This window comes from Pituophis catenifer, unplaced genomic scaffold (genome assembly GCF_029215685.1).
Source record: "Pituophis catenifer annectens isolate HBS135680 unplaced genomic scaffold, rPitCat1.0.hap2 SCAF_13, whole genome shotgun sequence".
Taxonomy (NCBI): domain Eukaryota; kingdom Metazoa; phylum Chordata; class Lepidosauria; order Squamata; family Colubridae; genus Pituophis; species Pituophis catenifer.
The window spans coordinates 3,708,811-3,734,572 of record NW_027256893.1 but is presented as its reverse complement, the minus strand read 5'-3'; the positions used below and the strand labels follow the sequence as shown (position 1 = coordinate 3,734,572).

The following is a 25,762-nucleotide window of genomic DNA, read 5'->3' as shown; positions in this document are numbered from 1 at the left end:
ATCTATGTGGAAGAGGTGGAGCGTGGGGGCTGGGTCTTCTACTGGATCCTTCAATGGGCATCTGCTCAGCGCGTCGGCGTTTCCTATGGCTGTGCCTGGCTGGTGCACGAGCCTGTAGGAGTAGCCGGCTAAGAAGATGGCCCATCTCGTCATCCGCGGGGACATGAAGGTGGGGGTGGGTTGGTCGCCTGCGAGGAGCCCCAGGAGTGGCTTGTGGTCGGTTACTATGGTGAAACGTCTCCCATAGAGGTATTCGTGGAAGCGTCTCACTCCTGCCACGATGGCCAGTGCTTCTTTGTCCAGCTGGCTGTAGTTGCATTCAGCGCCGGACATGGTCTTTGAGAAGTATGCTATGGGGGCTTCTGAGCCGTTGGGCAGTTTGTGGCTGAGGACTGCCCCCACCCCGTAGGGCGATGCATCGCAGGTTAGCTTGATGGGGAGCTTGATGTATTGGATGAGGACGCTTTTTGAAGTCAAAAGTCCTTTTACGGCTCGGAATGCTGCTTCCTCTTCTTGGCCCCACTTCCAGGAAGCCGCTTTCCCCAGCAGGCGGTGGAGTGGCTCAGCAACTGTGGCTTTCTGTTTAAGAAACATTGCATAGAAGTTGAGCAACCCAAGGAATGCCTGAAGTTCCGTTTTGTTTTTGGGGCTCGGAGCTTCATGGATTGCCTTCACTTTCGATTTGGTGGGGTGGATGCCAGTGCTATCAATGAGGTAGCCCAGGAACTCGACTTCCTGTACTCCTAGGATGCACTTATCTCTCCTGACTCTCAAGCCCTTGGCCTTGAAGCGCTGCAGGACAAGCCTGAGTCTATCAAGGAGTTGTGCTTGTGAATCTCCGGAGATCAGCACATCATCAAAGTATGGCACCACCCCTGGAACGCCTTGGAGAAGGCGTTCCATCATTGATTGGAAGATGCCGGGGGCAGCGCTGACTCCAAACTGGAGACGGTTGCATTTGAATGCCCCCCTGTGTGTGACTATGGTTTGGGCCTCCGCAGTCTTTTCGTCCACTGGCAGTTGCTGGTAAGCCTGGGCCAGGTCCAGTTTTGCAAAAATTGTGCCAGTTCCCAGGGAATGCAACAGATGCTGCACTACTGGGACTGGGTATGCGCTCTGTGCCAACGCCTTGTTGATGGTACAACGATAGTCGGCGCAGATGCGCACAGACCCATCATGCTTCAGTGGGGTCACAATGGGGGTCTCCCATGAGGCATGATCAATCGGTTCCAGGATGCCCTGGGCGATCAGCTTATCCAGCTGCTCGTCTACTTTAGGCCGCAGGGCAAATGGAACCCGGCGGGGCTTCAGCCGAATTGGGGTGATTCCCTTGTCCAGATTAAACGAAATTGGCCTCCCCACAAATTTCCCCAGCTTACCATTGAAGACTTCCTTGAACTCTTCGATGAGGTTGTCGAGTTCGTCCCTGCGGATTTGGTTGATGCCTTCGATTGAAAGCCCCAGCGGCTTAAACCACTCCACTCCTAGCAGGTTCGGTCGGCTGTCCTTCACGACGGTGATGGGAAGCCTGCCTTTGAACTCGTTGTAGGCGACTCGGATGTTGGCTCTTCCTAACACTCCGATGGGGTTCCCCCCAAAGTCGACGAGCTTGGAGTGTAATGGCTTCAGGTCTCACTTGGTGATGCTTGGTTGCAGGCTCTTCAATTGTTGCCAGTCCATGATGGAGTAGACCGAGCCCGAGTCTACCTCCATTTCGCAGGGTGCTCCCTCCACGTGGATGGTCACGTGGAACTTGGTGGCATTGTCTGAGTTCGTGTGTGCGATGGTCGTCTGGTGGACCGCTCCGCTCCGGGGAAACTCATCGTCTCTGCGTCTGGATGGGCCAGAGAACCATTTGGATGATCTCTGGTAATCCTTCCGATTCTCGCGGGGACGGTGGCTGGATGGCTCTGGGGCTGGTTCCTCGGCTCTGCAAGCTTCGGCGATGTGACCCCTTCTGTTGCAGCGTCGGCAGGTCGCATCTCTCCACTTGCAGGTCGCCCTGGCATGGTCCCCTCTGCAGCTGGCACAGCGCTCCCCCTTGTAGCTTCTTTGAGCGGTTTCCTGCCTTGGGGGTCTGGATACCTTGTGTACGGTGGACTCCTCCTCCAACTCAGATCCAGCTGTGGAATCCTCAGTTGATGATTGCGTTGTAGCGCGAATCTTGTGGATTCCCTTAGCTCTGCTTACTGCGGCAGCCGCTTTCTCTGAGATTTCGGATGCGGTGGCTTCCTCCACCACATCCTTGAGCACGAGTTTCTTCCTGCTCAGGAATTTCTTTTGCAGGCCTCTGTCCCTCATGCCGAAAACCACACGGTCAGCGATGGCGTTGTCCACGTGGTCGAACTCACAGCTGGCTGCGATCTGGCGCAGGGCGGCCACAAATTCTTTGATGGTCTCACCTTCCTTTTGATCTCTTTGATGGAAGGTGAAACGGTTCGCCACTGGTGTTACGGTTGGGGCATAGTGGTCTTCCAGGATTTGCAGCAGGTCTGCCCATGGCACTTCTTCGATGTCTCGTGGTGCTACGAGATCGATTGCCATATCCAGGACTTCGGAGCCGCAGTTGGCCAAGAAGATGCCCTTTTTCCGGTCATCATCGGCATCCCTGATGTTGTTGCCTCTCAGGTATTGCCGAAATTTGACCACGTAGGATTTCCACTTGTCCTTCCCTGGGCGGAATGGAGCAAGGGCTGGCAAAGTGACTTCAGCGGATGCCATGCCTTCGGAAATGCCTACTGTGTTTCCAGATGCAGGAGTCTTGGTCTTGTTGGCTTGGTGCCACGAGGTTCGCTCTTTCTCTAGTCCTTCGTCGCCAGTGTTAGATCGGCGCAGGAATGGAAGACAACACCTTCCATCCTTCTGAGGTAGGTAAAATGAGGACCCAGATTGTGGGGGCAATAAGCTGACTTTGTAAAAAAAAGAACACCGCTTAGGGGGCCCCGAAAGCCCTACTAAACAGGTATATACAAAAGTAGGAAGGCTATTGCTAGCCTTAACACATTGTAAGCCGCCCTGAGTCTCCGGAGAAGGGTGGCATATAAATCGAACAAATAAATAAATAAATAAATAAATAAATAAATAAATAAATAAATAAATACTGGTGTAGAAAATCAGGAGATGGTGAATTCTAATCCTGCCTTAGCTATGAAAATCAGCTGGGTGACTTTGAACCAGTCACTCCCTCTCAGCCCAACTTACCTCATAGGATTGTTATTGTAGGGAAAATAGCAGGAGGAAGTAGTATTAGGTATGTTTGCAACCCTCAGTTATTTATAAAGTAATAAAGGCAGGATAAAAATTAAATCATTTCATTCCTTCCTTCCTGATTTTTAACAAGTCTTCCTCTGAGCTTGGGGTACTTTCAGAAAATGAAACTATATTTACAGCTTGAGCGACACGCAGAGTTTCCCAACTTGCATAATCCTTTTCGTCACTCTTTGCCAGGAAGTAGGGCCAACATCTGGAAAAGCGGAACTGCAGGAGTTTTGCTGAAGATCTGAAAGCACCTTTTGAACCCAGAGAGAGCCTAGGAGAAGACATCTTAGAGACACAAGGTAAGCTGGAGGAGGTTGAGGGAGAAGGAAAGATGGTGAGGGAGGCAGCTCACAGTTTTAACTTGTTGAGGTCAGGTTGAATTTACAGAAAATGTCAGTCGCAGAGGAACAGAATGTGAGGAAAATTAAAGCAGAGAAGAGCCAGAAAGGACCTGCTCACATCCTGTATTAGACTTTTAATGGAGGTCACTCTCCTCAAGATACAGCTATAATGCTGTCCCTGCTTCCCATGCTATGTCAAAGTAAGCTTTACTTCAAACAGACTTCAGTTCTTGGTATCTTCTTCATGTCTGAAGTTTTCTTGGCATTTATGTGGAACAGATGTGGGCTTCTTTCAGAATGTCTTTTGGGAATAATGGATGGAAACTGATCCAGGAGAGATTCAACCTAGAAATGAGGATAAATTTTCTGATAGTGAGAACAATCAACCAATGGAACAGAAGTTGCTGTCGGAAATTGTGGGAGCTTCATCACTGGAGGCTTTCAAGAAGAGACTGGACTGCCATCTGTCAGAAATAGTGTAGGGTCTTCTTGGGTGGGGGGTTGGACTTGATGACCTACAAGGTCCCTTCCCTCTGTTAATCTGTAAAGTCTCCTAGATTCTTCGGCCTTAGATGGTTTTCTATCTAAGGGTTAACCAATCTGACGGATATTCTATCACCTAAAATAAGGGCCCATAATACAATTTGTGTGCATCTGTGTGCGTTTACATCATTTTGTATTAGGCAACATGGTGCTTTGGGGTGGTAGCACCTGATTTCAAAGAAGACCCCAATTCCCTGTTAAGCAACGAGGGTAATCTGTGTCTGAAATAATGTCACCTCATTCCGAATGCCTGCAGCTAACTGGCCATGCAGCCAGGGCACTGCGAGCACAGGTTGACTTCTCTAGATGTTGCTGAGGGTGAGGATGTCTTACTCTTGCCAATTACTCTCTTCCTAATTGTAATTCCATGGAGGGCCTGAGCGCCTCCTCCCTGAATGGTAGAACTACGATTCCCATGGTTGCCAGGTGTCCACTATTTGAGCGGACAGCCTGCTTTTTTCACATTATGTTCACTATTTTTTTTTCACAAAATAGTGGACATTTTTTTTATTCAAAAGATTTATGATGAAATGGTACGTAATCTAAAGCTGTACAGTCTAAGAGAATAAGGATAGGAGAATCGCGTTTTGTCTTTTTTTTTCATAAGTTAGAATGAAAGAGCCAGCTCCGAGTTTACTGAAACTGTTCCAGTATTGTGCATCAATTCCGGTATCAAATGCAAACGTTGAACGAATTTTCAGCGTCATGGGAAATTTGTGGACTGACAAACGTAACCGACTGCTTGTACCATCAGTTAGAAGTGAACTTTGTATATTTTTTAATATTTCTCAACGTTGTACTGAAATTAAAGAATTATTCCTTAAACACAAAGAATTGATCAAAGCTGCGCAGTCAGATAAAAAATACACACGACAGCAAAGTAAAATGTAATTTAATATTTTACATATTATTATAATATATTTGATGTTTTGAATTTTAATATATTTGAAAGTTTTGAATTGATTATTTTAATACGTGTTAAAATGTTTGTAAGAAAATATATAATTTAATTATAATTTTTTTTTAATTTTTTTACTACTTAACACACACACACACCCGCTTGTCCGCTATTTTTTGGAAGCAGACCTGGCAACCCTAATAGGATTCCCAATAACGCAATGGGACAGGCTTCAAAAACCAACTTGTGGGCCATCGTAAATTGTCTTCTGGGTAAGATGAAGGACCCAGTCCAGTTGAGTCATGCTTTGTTCACGGGATTGTTCCTTCCTTGCAGCCATGGACATCGTGGAGCGCATTCTAGCCGTTGCGAAAATCATCTACGGTCAATATCAACACATGAAGTACTGCAAGAAGCAGAAAGAGCGCCTTGTCAAGCGCATGGAGACCCTCCTGAGACCCATTGAGCTCCTCCAGGCTCAGTCCCTCAGCAAACTGTCCTCCAGTCTGAAATGGATGCTGCAAAACATGTTGGACCTTCTGCTTGAAGCCCAGGAACTCTTTGAGAAGTACAAAAACCATAACATGCTAGAGAGGTTCATGAAGGCTGGTGAGATGCTGGAAGAGTTTGCAGACCTGAACGAGCGCTTTGGAGATATGGGCCAAGGACTTTTGCTGCAGCTCCAGGTGGAGCAGAAAGTGCTAGTAAGCTTTCAGAAGTGTGTGGTGAGCAAGGAATGCTGCCAAGATCTGGCAGAAGATAAAGTTTGCTGGAAGGAGATGGCCAAAGGTAGGGCTGTGTTTTGTTGAAATGTCCTTCCTTTGAGAAATGGAACAGGGGATCTCTTTCTCTCTCTTTAATAAATTCCAGGTGTTTCTAAGCAATTAGAGGCAGGTAAAACAATCCCAGCTATATATTGGGTTTGGGGAGGTATATTCAATGGAAGATAAGATGCTAACTCATGCAGGGTGGGAAGTCTGGAGTTTGGTTCCTCTGTGGGATTCTCACCAGGGAAAGGTACCCTAGGCTGTCTCTTCTCCTTGAAGTGTTTTACACCTCTAAGTATGCTCTTTGGGCCCAGAATTAAGTTGGAGAAGGCTCCTTTTTTTGTGACCATCCAACCTTTGTATTCGGACTGTTGCATCAAGACTACACAGTCAGCAATATCATTTCCCAATATTTTGAGGCCTGGCAGCTTCTCTCTATCTTCAAAAGAGGCCATCAGAACTGCCGACCAAGGAGAGAGGGTAAGACATGCCTGAAATCCGTGACTGCATTCGACAGTCAACATCAGAACATGAATATTGCCACTGTTAGACAAATGTCTTCCAAATACACAAACAGACATATAGATGCTGCTACGAAAACTGGAAAGAAAAGGAAAGACATTCTTAAAAAAATAATAATCTAGCACTATGGATGGATGGAACCTGTCTATGGAGACAACCCAGCACACCAAAACTTACAAGAGGAAATTTAAAAGAAGAATGATAGGTGGAAGGTGTTAAGGATATTGTTGTTGTGTTACCAACCAGCAGAGTGTAGAGCACAGAGAAACGTTGCTGAGAGCAATGAATAAGAGATGTGCAAACTGGTTTATCAAAAGTTTCCTTTATAGGGAAAAAACAATCTCATAGTCTTTAAATCAATCCAAGTCTTTGCCAGTTAAATCAGTCCAGTGATACAGATATCTTCTTACCATACAAACAGTAGTTGGTTAGAATAACAAACTCACTCTGGTTCACAAACCACGATGGTAGCAGATCCATCCAACGATGATAGCACAATGATAGCAACTCCTCACACAATGGTAGCTTATCATCAACTGAATACTTTACAGTACCTTTCTTAAATACGTTTACAACTAGTGATTATCTAATTACAGCATGACTCAGCATTACAATGAATCAGCAGTAAAACTTTAAAGTCACACAATACATATTCATATTAAAGTCACAGAACACATATATTGCCTGGACAACTTGTTAGGCTCAAACCATATCCTAACAGAAGGTGTTTTGCACCATTTCCCAAACATCTTAAAAATAGCGCCTGGTAGAAAAATTATGTCTTGCCTTTTTCTTTTCTATGGAGATTCTCAGTCGTCCAGGTCATGGTTGTCCCAAAGATGCTTTTTCAAAAGGCAAATGGACTTTTTTGGTTTTGCTTGAAGATGAAGACTTTTTTGGTTTTGTCCAAGAAGCTTCTTCAGTTCTGACTGAATGGTGGGGAATGGAAGGATTTATATACCTTGCAGTCATCTGGTTGTTAGTACTGAAGAAGCTTCTTGGATGAGAAGTGAAATCTCTTCAAGGAAAAATAAAATCCAGTTGTCTTTTGAAAAAGTACCTTTGGGACAACCATGACTTGGATGACTGAGAATCTTTACAGACATTTAGCTATACAATTTGGGATCAACACCCTTGGAATGATGTGGGGTATGAACAGATTTCCAGAAAAAAATCACAACCACAAGATTCAGGTGACTCTGAGGACACAGATAAACCTCCAAGTGGCCTCAATGATTCTTAGAGAGAGCACTAACAACTAGATGACTGCAAGGAATATAAATCCTTCCATTCTCCACCATTCAGTCAGAACTGAAGAAGCTTCTTGGACAAGAGGCGAAAACATCTTCAAGCAAAACAAGAAAGTCCGGTTGTCTATTGAAAGAAAGCACCTTTGGATCTTGCCTTTTTCCTTCCAGTTTTCACAGTGGTATCCAGATATGTGTGCATTTGTGTTATTATTATGGTTCATTCCACAGGCAGCCAGGTGTTCAGACTGGGTTTGCCGAGTCCTTCCCGGGGACCTGGGATAGTCTGATATGGATGTTTGATGATGCTAGAGGTATTGTCGCAGGATGTCAGCCGTTCTAAGCAAAACCCTTTTGCAATTGACTGATGGGGATTTTGTCAGTGCCAATGGTGTTCGCATGTGGTCCAATTGTTTTGGGATTGCACCCAAGGCAGCTATTACTATTTGGTGCTACCATTGCTTTCTTTTACCACAGTCGTTCTATTTCTATTTGCAGGTCTTTGTATTTTGTTATCTTCTCCAGTTCTTTCTGCTGTCTCCAGGTACTGCCATGTCCACTATCCAGACTTTTCTGGCACCCGTCTCGCGGTTCAAGGTGACTCTGAATGGCTTACAATAGGATAATGCGAGGCACATATTGCCATGCACATAAAAACACGCAGAGATTCGGCCAGCCTGTCTCAGCCAGCGTTTTTTTTTTTTTTTTTTGTCTCACTCTTCAAATGTTGTTGGAAAGTCCCTCTCTCCTTCGGGCTGTTTTTATTTTTGTGACTGAAAAGTGCAAGAAGTTAGCCTCATTGTTTGTTTGTTTTTTCTATTCAATCCTGTTTCCAGGGCAGCAGGAAGAAGCTCATACAGAAATCACAGAGATAAACAAGTCCTTTTTAACCAAGATGACCTTTCTGTCAGAAATGAAAGACCACATCCTGTACAAAGGAGAATATTACAAAAGTCCGGTGGCCGTCAAAGTCTTCAAAAACCCTTTGACCATCAACACAAAGTGAGTGAAGAAGAGTGGCTGTGGGGATGGTAGAACCTGCTGTCCGAGTCAAAAAGCTAAGCCGACTTTTTCTTCCGGCTGCTACTTCCACTTTCTATTTTGCACATGGTTTATCACCGCTGTTCCCACCTTTCCCTTTTGTCCTTTGTCCATTGAAGTCGGGGAAAAATGCCTTTGTGAACAGTCAATTTGAGGTGGTTAAGGCATCAGGCTGGGGAACTTGAGTTCTAGTCCCACCTTAGGCACAAAGCCGGCAGGGTGACCTTAGCCAGTCACTTTCTCTCCGCCCTAGGAAGGAGGCAATGGCAAGCCACTTCTGAAAAACCTTGCCAAGAAAACTACAGGGATATGTTTTTTAACACTCAACCAGGGCGGACAATTGTAACATATTAAACAGATTAACGGAGTTGGAAGGGACCTTGGAGGTCTTCTAGTCCAACCCCCAGCCAAACCAGGAGACCCTACATCTCTCTTTCTGAGAAATGACAGTCCAGTCTCTTCTTATTACAGATTAACAGAGTTGGAAGGGACTTTGTAGGTCATCTAGTCCAACCCCCCACCCAAGCACGAGACCCTACACCATTTCTGACAGATGGCAGTCCAGTCCCTTCTTGAAAGCTTCCAGTGATGAATCTCACTGAATTTACGTTTAATGTTAGTGCTAACGCAATACTTGTCATTTGTTATTTTTTCGTACATGTTTTTTTTATTGTCAGTGCATGATGTTCGTCTTCCTTTTTATTTTATTTATTTTTTCTTTATTTTGTCTCTTAACTTTGGAGATAAATTAAAAAAAACGATTGAACAGGCCATGGAGGTGCTGGTGATGGGCGTGGCACTGATCTATAGCTGGATGGCAACCATCCAGCCCAGAACACGGTAAGTCTTAGATCTGCAGGGCTGTGCTGGAGCCAGCTAGGGGCTGCCCCCGCTGCCTCGGACCTGCTCCCTGGGGGTGCACATAAGAGGCACTGAGTGCCCAGTGGGCAGCTACAGGGTGGCCTCATGGATCTAAGGATCTGACCGGATGGATGGCAGCCATCAAGTTATAGATCAATGCCTGGCCGGCCTGGGCAGGGCTGAGGCTCTGGGGGCCAATGACAGTCCTTTGCTGTCTTCAGGGCAGCCCTGCGGGCCAGATTTAGCCACATTGTGTTCTGCCCCAGCTCTGGATTTCCGAGGATATTGACACACACCAACAGTCCTTAGCAAATTTATTAAGTAGCAAGAATAAACAAGATTGGCAAAGGTTGGCAACCAGCCCAGAAAACAAGATATGATAAACCAAAATACTCTGATAGTAATACGAGTTGTTTCCAGCAAGAACGCACTAGCTGCGTGCGACTTAAATAGGCTAAGGGAGTGGCCAATTATCCTCAAACCTTACTCTCGAGGAGACCTCCTCCTCCTGAGTAGCCACTCCTGCCTTTTGGCAGCCCTGCGTGCCCAAGCATTGAGGAGAGGCTCCTCCACTTCGCTCTCTCCACTGGAAGGAGCCTCTGGAGGTTCTGAAGGCCCTGGCTGAGTCTCTGCCTCTGGCATCACATCCTCTTCAGCCTCCTCGCTGTCCGACGTGAGTGCCGGCTGCGCAGGCTGCTGGCGCAACCCCACACCAGCCTCCTTGTCATCGGGATCAGCCACGATCCGCGCAGGCCGCTGGCAGGCCACAACACATTGTGGGCTGGATGTGGCCTACAAGTCTTGAGTTTGATACCCCTAACTAGGGGTTTCATCCATGTAGAACAATTTATTCAGAGGATGGCCAGTGGTGGGTTTCAATTTTTTTTACTACCGGTTCTGTGAGTGTGGCTTGATGGGTGTGGCATGGCTTGGTGGGCGTGGCATGGTGGGTGTGGCAGGGGAAGGATACTGTAAAATATCCATTTCCTCCCAATCAACTGGTACTTGGGAGGCAGGGAATAGATGGGGGTGGGGCCAGTCAGAATTTTACTACCGGTTCTCCGAACTACTCAAAATTTCCGCTACCGGTTCTCCAGAACTGGTCAGAACCTGCTGAAACCCATCTCTGAGTATGGTGCTTAAATGCTGCTTTAATGGAAGAAAGGGGGAACGGAGGGAAAGTACAAGTAGATCTGCAGGATTATGTGATTATGGCCAATTTCAATGAAGTTCTAGTCGCCCCGTAGGGTTGGTTTTCTGAGATGGCCTACCTGGCAGGGCTGACCCAGTGATCTCTGAGAAAGTTCTCTTTTCATGGCTCTCCGGGATGACGCCAGCATAGATGCCAGAGGGATTCTGGGGGGAGGCTGTTCCAGGAGGTGAGGGACACCCCAGATCACACCCCCCCATGGTGCCACTCCTCATGTCACATGTGTGATGCATCCATATGGGCATTGTCTTGGCAGCAAGTGGCTGTCCGTCATTTTTACCTTTTTTTCTGGGGTGCCCCTGCTTTTTTGGGCTAGAATAAAGTCCTCTTGGTTTCTGAGTGGTCTCTCATCCAAGGACTTACCTGCTCAGGCTTCTGAGGTCAACCGAGGTCAGTTGCCACCTGAAGTCGATTCCCAGTAAGAGGGGAGGATTTGGACTATCCAGAATATGGAGTGGGATTCTGTTTCAGCTCTGAATGTAAAGTTCTTCCTTCTCGTTGCAAATCCTTCTCTCTGCTTGGGTGGGGTTTGAGGGCGAGGCCATCAGCTCCTGCCCAAGACTGACCCTGTTTGGTTTCTCACAGGAAGGTGAGGCAGATCTTTGAGGAGGAGATCCGGACCCTGAAGAGGCTGGAGTCCTCCTACATTGTGCGCTTGTATGGCATCTGCATTGATGAAAGCGGTAAGATCTTTGGGCTGTCTTGGGATTTGGAGAAGAGGCTCACGGTGATGAATTCAGGTTGTCCTCAGTTTATGACCACAATCTGTCCTCAGTTTATGACCACAATCTCAAAACCTGCAAGGCGTTTTTTAAGTGAGTCATGCTGGATGTTGCAATCTTTTTTGCCATGGTGCGGGGCGGGGGTTAAGCGAATCACTCCAGTTGTTCAGTGAATCTGGCTTCTCCCCTTGGTTTTGCTTGTCTGGGAGCCAACTGGGAAGGTTGTGTGAAGTCCAAAATGTACTCAAAGTCACCCAAGTGCCAAAAAGAGACTTAAGCAAAGGCTTGGAAAAAGTAACAGCTTTTATTTTGGCCAAAGCCAAAATTGGACCTTTGCACAGGTTCATCTGGTGCACCAATTGTGACCCTACTTGGATTGGGAGGCTCTCCTCATGGTCACTCATGCCCTTGTCACCTCACGGTTTGCAACGTGCTCTACATGGGGCTACCCTTGAAGAGTGTTCGGAGACTACAGTCCAGAACGCAGCCGCGTGAGCTGTCGTGGGTGCACCTAGGTACCCCCACATTACACCAATTCTCCGCGAGCTGCACTGGCTCCCTATTGGTCTCTGGGCATAATTCAAGGTGTTGGTTATTACCTTTAAAGCCCTACATGGCTCAGGGCCAGGTTATCTTCGAGACCACCTTCTACCGCATAGCTCCCAGCGACCAGTAAGATCCCACAGAGTCGGTCTCCTCCGGGTCCCATCAGCTAAACAATGCCGGCTGGCGGGCCCGCAGAGGAGGGCCTTCTCTGTGGCTGCCCCAGCTCTCTGGAACCAGTTACCTCCTGAGGTCTGGACCATCCCCACCCTATTGGCCTTCCGAAAAGCAGTGAAGACCTGGCTTTTCTGGCAGGCCTGGGGCCGTTGATCTCGCTCTTGCGATCCGGCGAGATCCGGCCATGAATGGTGTGAATGAGCTTTTAATGTTTTTAATGTTTTTAATTTTTAAATGTTTTTTATAATGATTTTAAATGCATTGTGAGCTGCCCTGAGTCTTCGGAGAGGGGCAGCATACAAATTGAATTAATTGAATTGAATTGAAAGCAAAAGAGCTGGATGGACAATTTCACAGCATACAGGCAGGAAGCATGCAAGGAAAAAGCCACACCTGGGGAGAGTGCGGCTAACAATGTATACACTCATGTAGCCAATCAGAGGCAAAGTTTGTTACCCAATGTGGGCGATGTCTTTCCCATGTCCTTCCTTCTTATCTTCAGAGCGTTCCTTGTCCAAGCCCTGCCCCTGCCTGTCTTATCTATAGAGCATCCCTTGTAGCTTTGTGCGTTCCTGCTCTTCTTATCTATTTAATGGGCATTCCTGGGCAGCTCCTGGCTCTTCCCCGTTTTCCATGGCGCAGGATGTTCCTGGGTAGCTCTTGTTCTGTCTTTCTTGGTTGTTTTCCAAGGAGGTGCCTAGCTTTGAAGCGAACACAGAAGCCAGACAGCAGGACTTAGACTAATAGCAAAGGTTACAATTCTTAACAGAATTAATCCTTAACAGAAGTAAAATAGCAAAAGCAATTCTTAACAGAAGCAAATAGCAAAGGTTAGATTGATTTGTATTACCATTTCTCTTCACTTGCAAATGGCAACCCCTGGATACTGCAACCATAAAGAGCCTTGGTGGTACAGTGGACTAAGTGCTGTTAAGTAGCACTTAGCTGCCAGCTGCCTGCAATTAGTGTGAGTTCAAATCTCACCAGGCTCAAGGTTGACTCAGCCTTCCATCCTTCTGAGGTAGGTAATTTTTTTTTTAAATTTGATTTATATGCCGCCCTTCTCCGGAGACTCAGGGCAGCTTACAATGCGCTAAGCAATAAGCAATAGGACACAGATTGTGCGGGCAATAAACTGACTTTGTAGAAACACCCTTATGGGGGCCCGAAAGCCCTACTAAACAGGTATATACAAAAGAATGAAGGCTATTGCTATAAGTGCATTGTAAGCCGCCCTGAGTCTCCGGAGAAGGTGGGGGGGCATATAAATCGAACCAATAATAAATAAATAAATAAATAAATAAATAAATAAATAAATAAATAAATAAATAAATATAAATTCATGCTGTTTGCCAAGTGCCAAATTTTGATCAGGTGACTAGGGCAGTGGTGGGATTCAGCCAGTTCGCACCACTTTGGGAGAACCAGTTGTTAATTTTCTGAACAGTTTGGTGAACTGGTTGTTGGAAGAAATCATTGGGGCAGAGAACCGGTTGTTAAATTATTTGAATCCCACCACTGCTAGGGGGATACAGAATGGGACAACTTTGGTGATGGGTTTCAAAAAATTTTACTACCAGTTCTGTGGCGTGGCGTGGCATGGCTTGGTGAACGTGGCTTGGTGGGCATGGCATGGGAAGGATACTGTAAAATCCCCATTTGTCCCGATCAGCTGGGACTTGGGAGGCAGAGAATAGATGGGGGCAGGGCCAGTCAGAATTTCCACTACGGGTTCTCCGAACTACTCAAAATTTCTGCTGCTGGTTCTCCAGAACTGGTCAGAACCTGCTGAAACCCACCTCTGGACAACTTGCCACAGCCAACTCACTGCCGGCCAACTCACCATGGCCAACTCATCGTGGAAAAACTCATCGCAGGACAATTTAACAATTCTATTTAATTATTTAAAATAAATTACAAAATTATCCTTTCTTTAATGATTCTATTCCACTATTTGTTTAATATCAGTGTAACTCTTGTCCCACAGCGAGTGGTCTTGTGGTGAGTTTGTTGTGGCAAGTTGGCCATGGGGCAGTGGTGAAATCCTCTGCAGTTTGCCACCGGTTCGCTGGCCGTGCATGCACAGTGTGCACCAAATGCACACTATCGGTGTGCATGCTGTACGCACCAAATGCATGCTGCATACGAGCATGCACATTGCGCACCACACACTGCGTGTGCACATATCCACAATGTGCACCAAATGCACACTGCGTGTGCATGAACAGTGCGCACAAAAACGTGTGCTTCGCACGGAAAAAGGACACATAACAAGGTAAATAGAACAGCAAGAGAGGGGGGGAAACAGCTGTGCCGCGCGATTTAGATTCACTAGAAAGCAGGATTTACTGCTTTCTAGCGATTATAAATCGCGCGACACAGCTGATCGTCGGAAATACCAGTTCGGACCAATCGGTAGCTTTTTTTTTTACTACCAGTTCACCAAACCAGTAGCTTTTATCATTACTAGTTCACCTGAACCGGTGCAAACCAGTGGGATTTCACCACTGTTATGGTGAGTTGTCATAGACCCACAGGGAAGTTGCAAAGTTGTTAGCCTGAGGATGGGTCCTAAGTCACTTTTTTCAGCACGACTGTAACTTCAAACAGTCACTAAACGAAAGGACTACCTGTCCTGATACAAACCCCTCTAACTTCCACCGACTCTCTTTGTGCAGAGTAAGGAGAGAGATTTCCTGCAGAAAAAGGGAAGTGAGGAGAGGCTGTAATAGCGGTGCCATCACTCCAATTTGGGCAGAATTGCAAGGTTTATGGCCAGCTTTTCAGAACCAGCTCTTCAACAGATTGTGGGTAGGAACTCTGAGGCGGGGATCTAAATTCAAGGGGCAGATTCTGGTGGGCACAGCCATTCAGCCTCAGCTCTTCCAGCGAGTGGAGTTAACACAGCCACAGATAGTTTTTTGTGCAAAAGCCACATCAGCAAGATGTCTGAATTTCATCCTAACTCACTGTTTCTCAAAGTTGGCAACTTGAAGATGGCTGGACTTCATCTCCCAGAATTCCCCAGCTAGCAGAGCTGACTTCTGTCTTTCGTTCAATGAACAGGAGCTAAGCAGGGCAGGGGGTGTGGTAAGTGGGTTCCCTTTGCTGTTCTGGCTTGGAATTGGGGAATGGAGTGTGGGGATGGTGTGATCTCAGTGGTTGGCAAACCACACTGAGTAAACAACGTCAGCACAAAGTCCTAATCTCATCAGGAATGTAAAGACAGGATGTCTGGCAGAGACCCTATCTCAGATATGCAAGGCATGGGGACCTGGCACATAGACATTGTTTGTCACAGGAAGAACATGAGGGAAACACGAGGGGTTCATATGGAATTCACGAGCCTTCTTTAGCCAGTCAGTACAAGTAAACGTTGATTAATGTTTTGCCATGATGGTTGTAAAATGACAATAAAAGGGAGCCTTTTGAATGGGGTCAGGGTGCCTTCAACAAGGTACCTTCCCAACGAGGGGCCTTCCCGTGAACCATCTTCCTGCCTACGTGTCTTTCTTCATCGAAACAACAATGGAGCATCCCGGCCAGGTGAGCTAAGTGGGGCAGATTCCCAGGAGTAGCATCCACTCATGGAGGATCTTTGTTCCTTTAGGGACGGTCCCCCAGTTCTCCATCGTCACCGAGTATTGCGAAAAAGGCACCCTGAGGGAAGTGTTGAGAAAAGAACAGGACCTGCCCTGGAAGATTCGCTGCGACATGGCTTCCGATGCGGCCGCTGGGCTGTACAGGTGTGTGTGGCTGGAGGGGAGAAGGAGCAGGTGCTCCTGAAGGTTGGTTCTCAACACCAGTTCTTGTCTCATCCTGCCCTGACAATAGCAATAGCACTTAGACTTATATACCGCTTTATGTGGGAAAGAATATCAATATCAATATCACTTAGACTTAAATACTGTTTTATGAGGGAAAGAATAGCAATAGTAATAGCACTTAAATACCGCTTTAAGAGGGAAAGAATAGCAATAGCACTTAGACTTATATATCGCTTCATGTGGGAAAGAATAGCAATAGTAATAGCACTTAGAATTATATACAGCTTTATGAGGGAAAGAATAGCAGTAGCCATAGCACTTAGACTTATATACCGCTTCATGTGGGAAAGAAAAGCAGTAGTAATAGCACTTAAATACTGCTTTAAGAGGGAAAGAATAGCAATAGCACTTAGACTTATATACCACTTCATGTGGGAAAAAATAGCAATAAAAATAGCACTTAAACTTATATACAGCTTCAGGTGGGAAAGACTGTGGGAAAGGATAATAATAGCACTTAGACTTATATACCACTTTACAGTGCTTTGCAAACCTCTCTAAGTGGTTCACAGAGTCAGCATATTGCCCCCCAAAAACCTGGGTCCTCATTTTACCCACCTCGGAAGGATGGAAGGCTGAGTCTACCTCTTGAGCCATTGAGAATCGAACTCTTGGCAGTGGGCAGAGTTAGCCTGCAATACTGTATTATAACAGGAAGGAAGGAAGGAAGGAAGGAAGGAAGGAAGGAAGGAAGGAAGGAAGGAAGAGCACTTAGACTTATATACTGCTTTACAGTGCTTTTACAGCCCTCTCTAAGCTGACAGAGTCAGCCTATTTGCCCCCAACAATCTGGGTCCTCATTTTACCCACCTCGGAAGGATGGAAGGATGGGCCAACCTTGAGCCGATCAGGATCAAACTGCTGGTAGTCAGCTGGTAGAATTAGCTTGCAATACTGCAGTCTAACCCAGGTTGTTGAGGGAAATATGCTGACTTTGTAAACCGCTTAGAGAGGGCTGTAAAGCACTGTGAAGCAATATATAAATGCTATTGCTCTTCCTTCCTTCCTTCCTTCCTTCCTTCCTTCCTTCCTTCCTTCCTTCCTTCCTTCCTTCCTTCCTTCCTTCCTCCTTTCCTTGGTGCAGAGTGGTTAGAATGCAGTATTACAGGCTAACTCTGCCCACTATCAGCAGTTCGATCCTGACTGGCTCAAGATTGACTCAGCTTTCCATCCTTCCAAGGTGGTTCAAATGAGGACCCAGATTACTGGGGGCAAGGCTGACTCTGTAAATCGCTCAAAGATGAAGCTCTTCCTTTTTGTTGGCCACAGGTTGCACCAGACAGGAGAGAAGTGCCAGCTCCATCGTTGCATCAACAGTTCCAAATTCTTGGTTGCCAAGGGCTACTGTGTAAAGGTGAGGTCTGCATGTAGCGTCCCCATAGTATAACCTCGAGTTACGACAGTTCGCTTAATGACTGTCTGAAGTTATAATGGCACTGAGAAAAGTGAGTTATGATCATTGTTCACACTTACGACTATTGCAGCATCCCCATGGTCACGTGATCAAAATTTGGATGCTTGGCAACCGGCTCATATTTATGACGGTTGCCATGTCCCGGGGTCATGGGAATCCCGTTTTGAGACCTTCTGACAAGCAAAGTCAATGGGGAAGCCAGATTCACTTAATGTTCTGCCCCAGCTACGGACCCCAAAGAACGCAGCACACACAAACCTTATACAAAGCTTATTTACTCAAAATAACTTTGTCTTTATCATTCAAAGGCTGTTAATAAACTGTCTTAACAGCCTACCAGAATTCTAAGATAAGGTAATCACAGTCTTACTAGAGTTGGCAGACAGCCCAGAAACGTTGGCAAACGTGAAGGAGAGTGAACTAAAGTTGTTCTCTACAGCTTGTTGCAAGCGGCGTTCCTTCTTAAATAGGCTAAGGGAGTAGCCAATTAGCCCCAAGCCTTACTCTCGAGGAGACCTCCTGAGGATCCACTCCTGCCTTTTGGCAGTTCTGCGTGCCCGTGCATTGAGAAGAGGCTCCTCCTCTTCGTCCTCTTCACTTAAAGGAGCTTCTGGAGGTTCTGAAGGCCCTGACTGAATCCCCGCCTCTGGCACCACATCTTCTCCAGCCTCCTCACTGTCCGACTCAAGCGCCAGCTGCACAGGCTGCTGATGCAGCACCACACCAGCCTCCTCGTTGTCGGAATCAGCTACAATCTGCACAGGCTGCTGACGGGCCACAACACTTAACAACCAGATTACTAATTTATCAACTGGAGTGATTCATTTAACGGCTGTGGCAAAAAAGGTCGTAAAATGGAGCAAAACCTATTTAAGAACTGTCTCACTTAGCAATAGAAATTTTGGGTTCGACTGTGGACGTAAATCAAGGATTACCTGTACCTGTAGCCTCTGGTTTAAAGGCAATGACCCTAAAAGTCTAATTGTTGTAGAATTGTAAGAATGGGCTTGTATTTCCCTTCAGTGAGATGATGTTGGAGAAAAGAGGAGTAAAACCTATGTAAACCTGCCCTTAGGATGTTGTGTTGCGTTTGAGGGAGTCAATATCTTCCTAGCATTACCCAGCCATCACTGGAATAATATAAGCCCTCATTGTACTACTGTGGGGAAGTATAACAATGAATGCCAGAATTTCAGAGACTCCCTATTAACACAACTCAATCAGAATAGAGCTAGAAGGGACCTTGGAGGTCTTCTAGTCCAGCCCCCTGCTCAAGCAGGAGACCCTGCACCATTTCAGACAAGTGACTGCCCAATCTCTTCTTAATGATGGAGAATCTAGTGATGGAGTGCCCATGATTTCTGGAGGCCAGCTGTTCCACTTGTTAATTGTCCTTACTGTTAGGAAGTTTCTCCTTAATTCCAGGTTGCTTCTCTCTTTGATTGGTTTCCATCCATTGTTTCTTATCTTGCCTTCTGGTGCTTTGGAGAATAATTTGACCCCCCCTTCTTTGTGGCAGCCCCTCAAATACTGGAATCCTGCTATCATGTTCCCCCCACTCCTTCTTTTACCTAGACTAGCCATACCCAAATCCTGCAACCATTCTTCATATGTTTTAGTCTCCAGGGGACTTTGATCATCTTAGTCGCTCTTCTTTGCACTTTTTCCAAAGTCTCAACATCTTTTTTGTAACGTGGTCACCAAAACCGGATGCAGTATTCCAGGTGTGGCCTTACTAAGGTTTTATAAAGCGGTACTAATACTTCACGTGATTAGGACTGCTTTATAAAGCCTTAGTAACTCCGTTGACTGTCGATGCATTTCCAAACAGGCTTCAGAGAACTCACTTCCTCTCCATTCCATTCAGTTGTCAGGATTTAAACTGGACCAAACAGAGTCGTCCATCAGTCGAAAAAGCAAGGATAAAGTCCCCAGGGAGGTCTCTTCCTTAGCCTATATCTGTCCAGAGGGCCTGGCCTCTTTACACCATCCTTACAACTTGGCTAGTGAAATATACAGGTATGTATCCTGCCTCTTCGCAACTATGAAGAGTTATGTGGGGTCAAGCCAGGGGTGAAATGCTCCCAGTTTGGACCAGATCGCCTAATCCGGTAGCGATGGTGGCGGGTGGTTTGGAGAACTGGTAGCAAAAATCCCTGCCCCCCCCCATGCCCAGCTGAGCAGCGCGATCATCAGAGGCTTTTTTTTTTAACTTTTAAAAGCATTTTTTTCTTCAGCCGAAAAAATGCTTTTAAAAGTAAAAAAAAAAAAGCCTCTGATGATCGCGTGGCTCAGCTGGGATCGTCAGAGCCTTTTAAAAGCATTTTTTCTACAATCTCTTTGGCGGTTTTTTAAAAAAAATTATTTTTTATTTTTTAATTTTTTTTAAAAGCCTCTCCTGTGATCCCAGCTGAGTTGCCTGATCATCAGAGAGGCTTTTCAAAGCATTTTTTTCTGCAACCTCTTCGGCCAAAGAGGTGGTAAAAAAATGCTTTGAAAAGCCTCTGACAATCCCAACTGAGTTGCCTGACCGTTAGAACCTTTTAAAAGCATTTTTTTTACAACCTCTTCAGCCAAAGAGGTTGTAGAAAAAATGCTTTTAAAAGTTAAAAAAAAAACAAAAAAGTTGGCCATGCCCACCCAGTCACATTACCCCCCCACCAAGCCACGCCCACAGACCCGGTAGTAACAAATTTTACATTTCACCACTGGGTCAACACATTGTTTTTTGGAGCTCAGTACAGACTCGGTTTAATGGGGTCAGTTTCAGACCGAACTCTGCATCGCTATGTCATGTTAAACTTGATTAATTTTAAATTGGATTAGGATTGCTGGTGTACGCCTGTCTGCATGCAGTTTAGCCCTTTCCGTTTGTTTAGAATTTATGGTGTTGTGTGAGCCCAGAAAATGGGTTAATTCAGTATCAAGGTTAAAGTGTGTTGTGCAGAGAGCCAGCAATCTCTGGCAACATGTCCCTCCTTGCTCGGGCATGTCTCTCCGGAGGCCCCTTTGAGAAGAGAGGCCGAATGTCTGTAATTTCGGTGGCATCAGATCCACCTTGGTTTCCTTTCTGGAGATTCCTTGAAGTGAGCAGCAATGAAAGGAGGAAGTGTTCAGATGTCATACTCAATTTCGTTAACCATGATTTGACTAAATTCCAATAGCTGGGTATGCACGACTTATTAAGTTATAAACCTTGGACTAGTGGCATAGTGCCTGGATTCACACAATAGGCCACTCAGCTTTCCTTGAGAAATGAATCTGCAGGAGTGGCCGTGTCATGGCTCGTGACCCACTGTGGAAACCGGATCCTGGGGAGAAGGGGAGGCAGGCTTTCCTTGAGAGGGGGCACCCCAGGAGGCATTCTGCTGAAGACCTCCAAACCCCTTGTTAGCACTGACTCTGCCCTGGTTGAAAGCTGCCATCTGGAGGGAGAAGGGTAAAATAAGGGCAAAATGCCATGACCCACCCTTGGTGTCCTTCAAGGTGGGGCCATGGGCCATGAATCCCACGGTGGCTCCATCCACACCATACATCAGCAGTTTGCTTAACCATGGTTTATTTAACTGTTAGCTAGCTTTGCAAAATCTGGAAGCCCTAAAAGCCTTCAGTAGAATCGACTAAACCATGATGTGGTTTGTTTGGTTGGAGGCTGAATAGTGTTGTGCGAATCCGGCCAATGTGTCAGGGCCCACTCAGATGGACCACCGCCAGGCTTGATAATGGCAGGGAAGGAGCTGCCAGCTCTTGGCCCTCTTGTGTGACAGCTGCTGCATTCCTTTCTTTCAGCTTTGGGATTGTGCTGTGGGAGATCGCAACTGGGAAGCTCCCCTTTACAGGTGAGGGCTGGGCTCTTCTCTGGGGAAGGTCTGGGTTCTCTTCTACGAGGGAGGATGCTGCAGGTAAAGCAGAAGGGTACAGGACCTTTCCTGTTTCATTCTGTGGCACAACCGCTGTGTAAAACAAAGAATTGTGGAGATGGAAGGGACTTTGGAGGTCTTCTGGTCCAGCCCCCTGCCAAAATGGTACCATCCTGGACAAATGGTAGCCCAATATTTTCTTGCAAACCTCCAGTGATGGAGCACCCAACTTTGAGAGGCAAGCTCTTCCGTTGTTTAATTGCTTTCTTAGTCAGAATTAATTCCTCTTTAATACTAGGTTGGATCTCTCTCTAATGATCTTCCACCTGTTCCTTCTTGTCCTGCCTTCAGATGCTTAGGAGAATAAGTCCATCTCCTCTTCGACAGTCCCTCAAATATTGGAAGCATGTCTCCCCTAATCCTTCTCTAAGGTCAGGGCCGTTTCTTGTGGCATTCCTCTGAGCAGTATTTCTTAACCGTGACAACTTTAAGATGGGTGGACTTCAGTTCTCAGAATTCTCCAGCCAGCCATGATCTCCATCCATCTTAAAGTTGAAATGTGGGAGTTGAAGTCCACACATATTTTTTTTTTATTTATTTAAAAAGTCCACACATCTTAAAGCTGTCCAATTTGAGAAACACTGCTTTGGGGCTGCCTTACCATTGAGTAGTACTCAAGGTTTGTCTTACTGTTGATCAGTGGGAGGGTGCTGGGTCCTACTTCCCCATCAGTGGGGAAGAAGGAAAGCTGAGTGGCTTGCAGGCAGGATGAGATAAGGGAAACTGCTCCCCTGCTCACAGCTCTGGCAATGCTGATAAAGAACCCTCTGGTCCTTCCTCTTGCAGTGGTCTTAGCTCAGCAGTTGGAGATGGTGCATAGGCAGAGAGAGAGAGAGAGAGGTCCAGGGACACAGCACTGATTCCAGAGCAGCCCAGAATGTCTGTGTTGAAGGCTCCTAAAATGGAGGCATTTTGAATCAAGAGCCTGTAGAAGTGAAACCTGGGGTCAAGGACCTTCCCAGTTGAGGAAGTTGGATTTTCTGAATCTGCACAAAGGTTCCCAGAACTTCCTTTTTATCTGAGGAGGCAAAGACCAGATGGCTATAGTTTGGAGTGATTCACTGCTTTCCCACTTGTCTCTGTTCCACATCTGCTGCTCTTGGGCAGGTCAAGCCCCTTTTTTGCAGCAGTCAGGAAAGATCCCTCTTTCAACACACCCTAGGAGGGATGATCGCAGAAGATGATCAGCCGGGTTTTGCTCAAGGATTCCCCCTGATTATTTCGCCTTTACAAATACAGATCTCTGCAGCGCAGCCAATAAAATCTACTGACATTATTGGAGTCTTGGAAATGTATATGAAAAATCCAGGTAGAAGGGGCAGAAGGCAGTAATAAAAAATAACATTCAGGAAGACCTCGGTGTCTCTGGAGATTCTCAATCATCCAAGTCATAGTTGTCCCAAAAGTGGCCCGGTAGTGGGCTACAGACTCAAGGTTGGGAACTCCTGCCATATACCACTTCAGACAAATGGCAGTGTAATCTCTTCTTGAAAAACTCCAGTGATGGAGCATTCACAATTTCTGGAGGAAAGCTCTATGTACGTATGTCTATGTGAAAGCTTGCCACCTCTCTGGTTGTGATTCTAGGTTGCAACTCTCAAGAAATCTATAAGAAGGTTTATAAGCAAAAAGTACAGGAGCCTTTAGGAGAAGACTGTCCGTCCTATTTACAGACAATCATCAACCAGTGTCGGAGTTATAATCCTTCCAAGCGCCCAACTACTGAAGGTATGAGAAAGCAGCAGGCGTTTGGATGCATGATTGGGGTAACACATTTCACTAAGCCATAATTTGCTTTTAGCTATGGTTTGATGCGTAACCTGTAGCTAGTTTTGTAAATAATGCAACACTAAACGGTGCATCAATATTGGGGCATTTGGGGAGCAATGAATCTAGGCATAAGTACTTTGTGCTCACACTTCCTTATCTCACTAGCTGTCCATCGTTCCAACCTGGTCAGTTAGGAAAGAAAGACTCCTAGCCCATGATTAGCCAAAGGTATACTTTACTAAAGCCAAAGTGGTTACAGAAGAGGCAAAGCTGGATCTGAGATTTTCACGTGCAAAAGATACTGTTGACTTTCCATTGTTCCCGGCCAACCTCCTGGTTATCAGACAATGTCCATTTAGGTGCTAACAGTTTGTTTGGGAAATATTCCCTGTCATCACACGCTCACGGCTCCACATTCCTTTGGTCTGACCTTGAGACGGCTGGTACTTCCCACGGGACGGGACAGCTTGCTTTTGATTCATCTGGGTTCTGAATGTAAAGCGGTATATAAGTCTTAGTGCTATTGCTATCCTTTTCCCCACTGCTCCTTCCCTCCGTTACTGATGTCAGGCTGTCAGCTTGCGATGCGTAGATTAGCAGAATGGTGGCCATGACACCAGCAAAGGTGGAATTGATACTCATTTATTAACCAGACAAATGCCCCCATGTATCGAAGGCTGAGCTACAAAACTGAGGTAGGAAGATTTCTGAAAACTTTTTTTTCTTTTTCTTTGCAGTTATTGTGAACCAGCTCCTCATCGACCAGGAGGACAACAGTAGCGACTTGACTTCATGAGTGAAAATCAGTGATCGCGGAAGATACGTTCTGCCACCTGAACCTTCTCTCTTTTTTTCCACGTTTCAATATTCTCTGGCTCGGCCCGATGTTTGAACCTCTAGCCAGCTTTGCCTCTCACCCAAACATTCTGTTGGCTCCAGTAGTGAAATGTAAAATTTGTTACTACCGGTTCTGTGGGCGTGGCTTGGTTGGGGGGGGTGTTAATGTGTCTGGGTGGGCGTGGCCAACTTTTTTTTTTTTAACTTTTAAAAGCATTTTTTTCTACAACCTCTTCGGCCGAAGAGGTTGTAAAAAAAATGGTTTTAAAAGCCTCTGATGATCCCAGCTGAGCCGTGCGATCGTCAGAGGCTTTTTTTTTTAACTTTTAAAAGCATTTTTTCGGCAGAAGAGGTTGTAGAAAAAATGCTTTTAAAAATTAAAAAAAAACCTCTGATGATTGCGCGGCTCAGCTGGGCATGGGGGGGGCAGGGATATTTACTACTGGTTCTCCCGCTGCCATTGTTACTGGATCGGGCGATCCGGTCTGAACCGGGAGCATTTCACCCCTGATTGGCTCCCTAAAATGTGGGGGTTTGGGGTAGCAAACAAAGAGATCCCTCCCCCTCACCCCCGATGTTGAAGGCCAGTGTCAGACTGCCTCAACTTGGGCTTCTGAGTAAAAACAATCCTTAACTCCATTTGTTGATAAAGGTATAGTTTACTAGAAGTCAAGTGAATTACAGTTTTGTAAAGCCAGAGTGGAGAGTTCGCGCCAGACTTTTTCTGGTTAACTTGGTCCCTTTCCCATTGTGTGTTTCTCATTGTCCAATCAAGTTTAAAAGAGGTGTTTTGGAAACAGTCACTCTACAGGTTGGCATTCTTCTCCCAGGAAAACGACCTTGAAGATTTTGTCACCCCCTAAAATGGGCCAAAACTCATTTAATAAATTTCTCACTTAGCAACATAAATTTTGGGTTCAATTGTGGTCGTAAGTCAAGGACTATCTGTATTTGCACAACAGCCTTAAACTGCTCAGTCCTGGACACATGCTGGCTTGGCTCTAGGCTGGTTTATGAAAAGGCTACTTCGGCCTCCCATTGGACAATTCCATGCTACTGTGCCTGCCCATCTTTGCGTTCCAGGAAAGCAATAGCCAATTGTTTTCCTTCCTGGGCAGGTCTTCCTGGCCACGCTTCCCCCTCTATATCTGCGTGTAGTTCAATTTATACAACCAAAGTTAAAACTTCAAAATGCGCGTAGGCGTGCGCTCACACAAGAACTAACAATTACGGAAAAAAGAAGGTACAAAAAAAGATGGATCAGAAGTAACAAATAGAAGCTTCTTAACAGAGATCCAATCTGGAATAAGGGAGAAATTTCCTGATTGAACAATTATCGGTGGAACGGTTTGCCTCCAGAAGTTGTGGGTGCTCCATCATTGGTGGTTTTTAAGAAGAGATTGGACAGCCGTTGGTCTGAAACAGTATAAGGCCTCCTGCTTGAGCAGGGGGCTGGACTAGATGATCTCCAAGGTCCCATCCAACTCTGTTATTTTTCAGGGATACTCTCATTGCCGTCAAATTTAGGAACCATTTTTGAACAATGGAGCCAGAACTTAATTTTAATTAATTTTAAATTAATTAATTTAAATCTCTCTGCCTCTATAGATTGACTGTGTTTAAAAGACATTATGGAAGACCAATACCTTTTACTGGACAAGATTGAAGGAAGACCCCCCCCCCTTCCTCCCCAGATAGAAGAAGAAACAACAACGAGGCAGGAAAAAATTCAAACACAATACAAATAATTAAATCACAGCAGCTTAAAATCCTTTTAAACCTAAAGCCTAAAAGTCTTGTCTGGCTCATTTCAAAAACTTATAGCCTCAGGTGAGCTCAAGTGCAAACACAGTAGCTGCTGCTT

General features: G+C 45.9%; 1 protein-coding gene across 1 annotated transcript; it reads left to right on the top strand.

Annotated features, from left to right (window-relative positions):
- The first annotated feature begins 3,522 nt into the window (after positions 1-3,522).
- MLKL (mixed lineage kinase domain like pseudokinase) lies at positions 3,523-24,794 on the top strand. The gene is made up of 10 exons (XM_070952835.1): positions 3,523-3,557; positions 5,377-5,829; positions 8,413-8,578; positions 11,274-11,371; positions 15,741-15,876; positions 17,227-17,311; positions 19,239-19,390; positions 21,161-21,210; positions 22,879-23,019; positions 23,799-24,794. Exons 2-10 carry the CDS (start codon positions 5,379-5,381, stop codon positions 23,855-23,857), a joined length of 1,338 nt encoding a protein of 445 aa, XP_070808936.1. The 5' UTR covers positions 3,523-3,557; positions 5,377-5,378; the 3' UTR covers positions 23,858-24,794.
- Positions 24,795-25,762: the final 968 nt, after the last annotated feature.

Coding starts and splice junctions, on each gene's coding strand:
- MLKL (XM_070952835.1), top strand. CDS start 5,379: ATGGACATCGTGGAGCGCATTCTAGCCGTTGCGAAAATCATCTACGGT. Junction 11,372..15,740: donor CATCTGCATTGATGAAAGCG/GTAAGATCTTTG, acceptor TTGTTCCTTTAG/GGACGGTCCCCCAGTTCTCC. Junction 17,312..19,238: donor CCAAGGGCTACTGTGTAAAG/GTGAGGTCTGCA, acceptor CATTCCATTCAG/TTGTCAGGATTTAAACTGGA.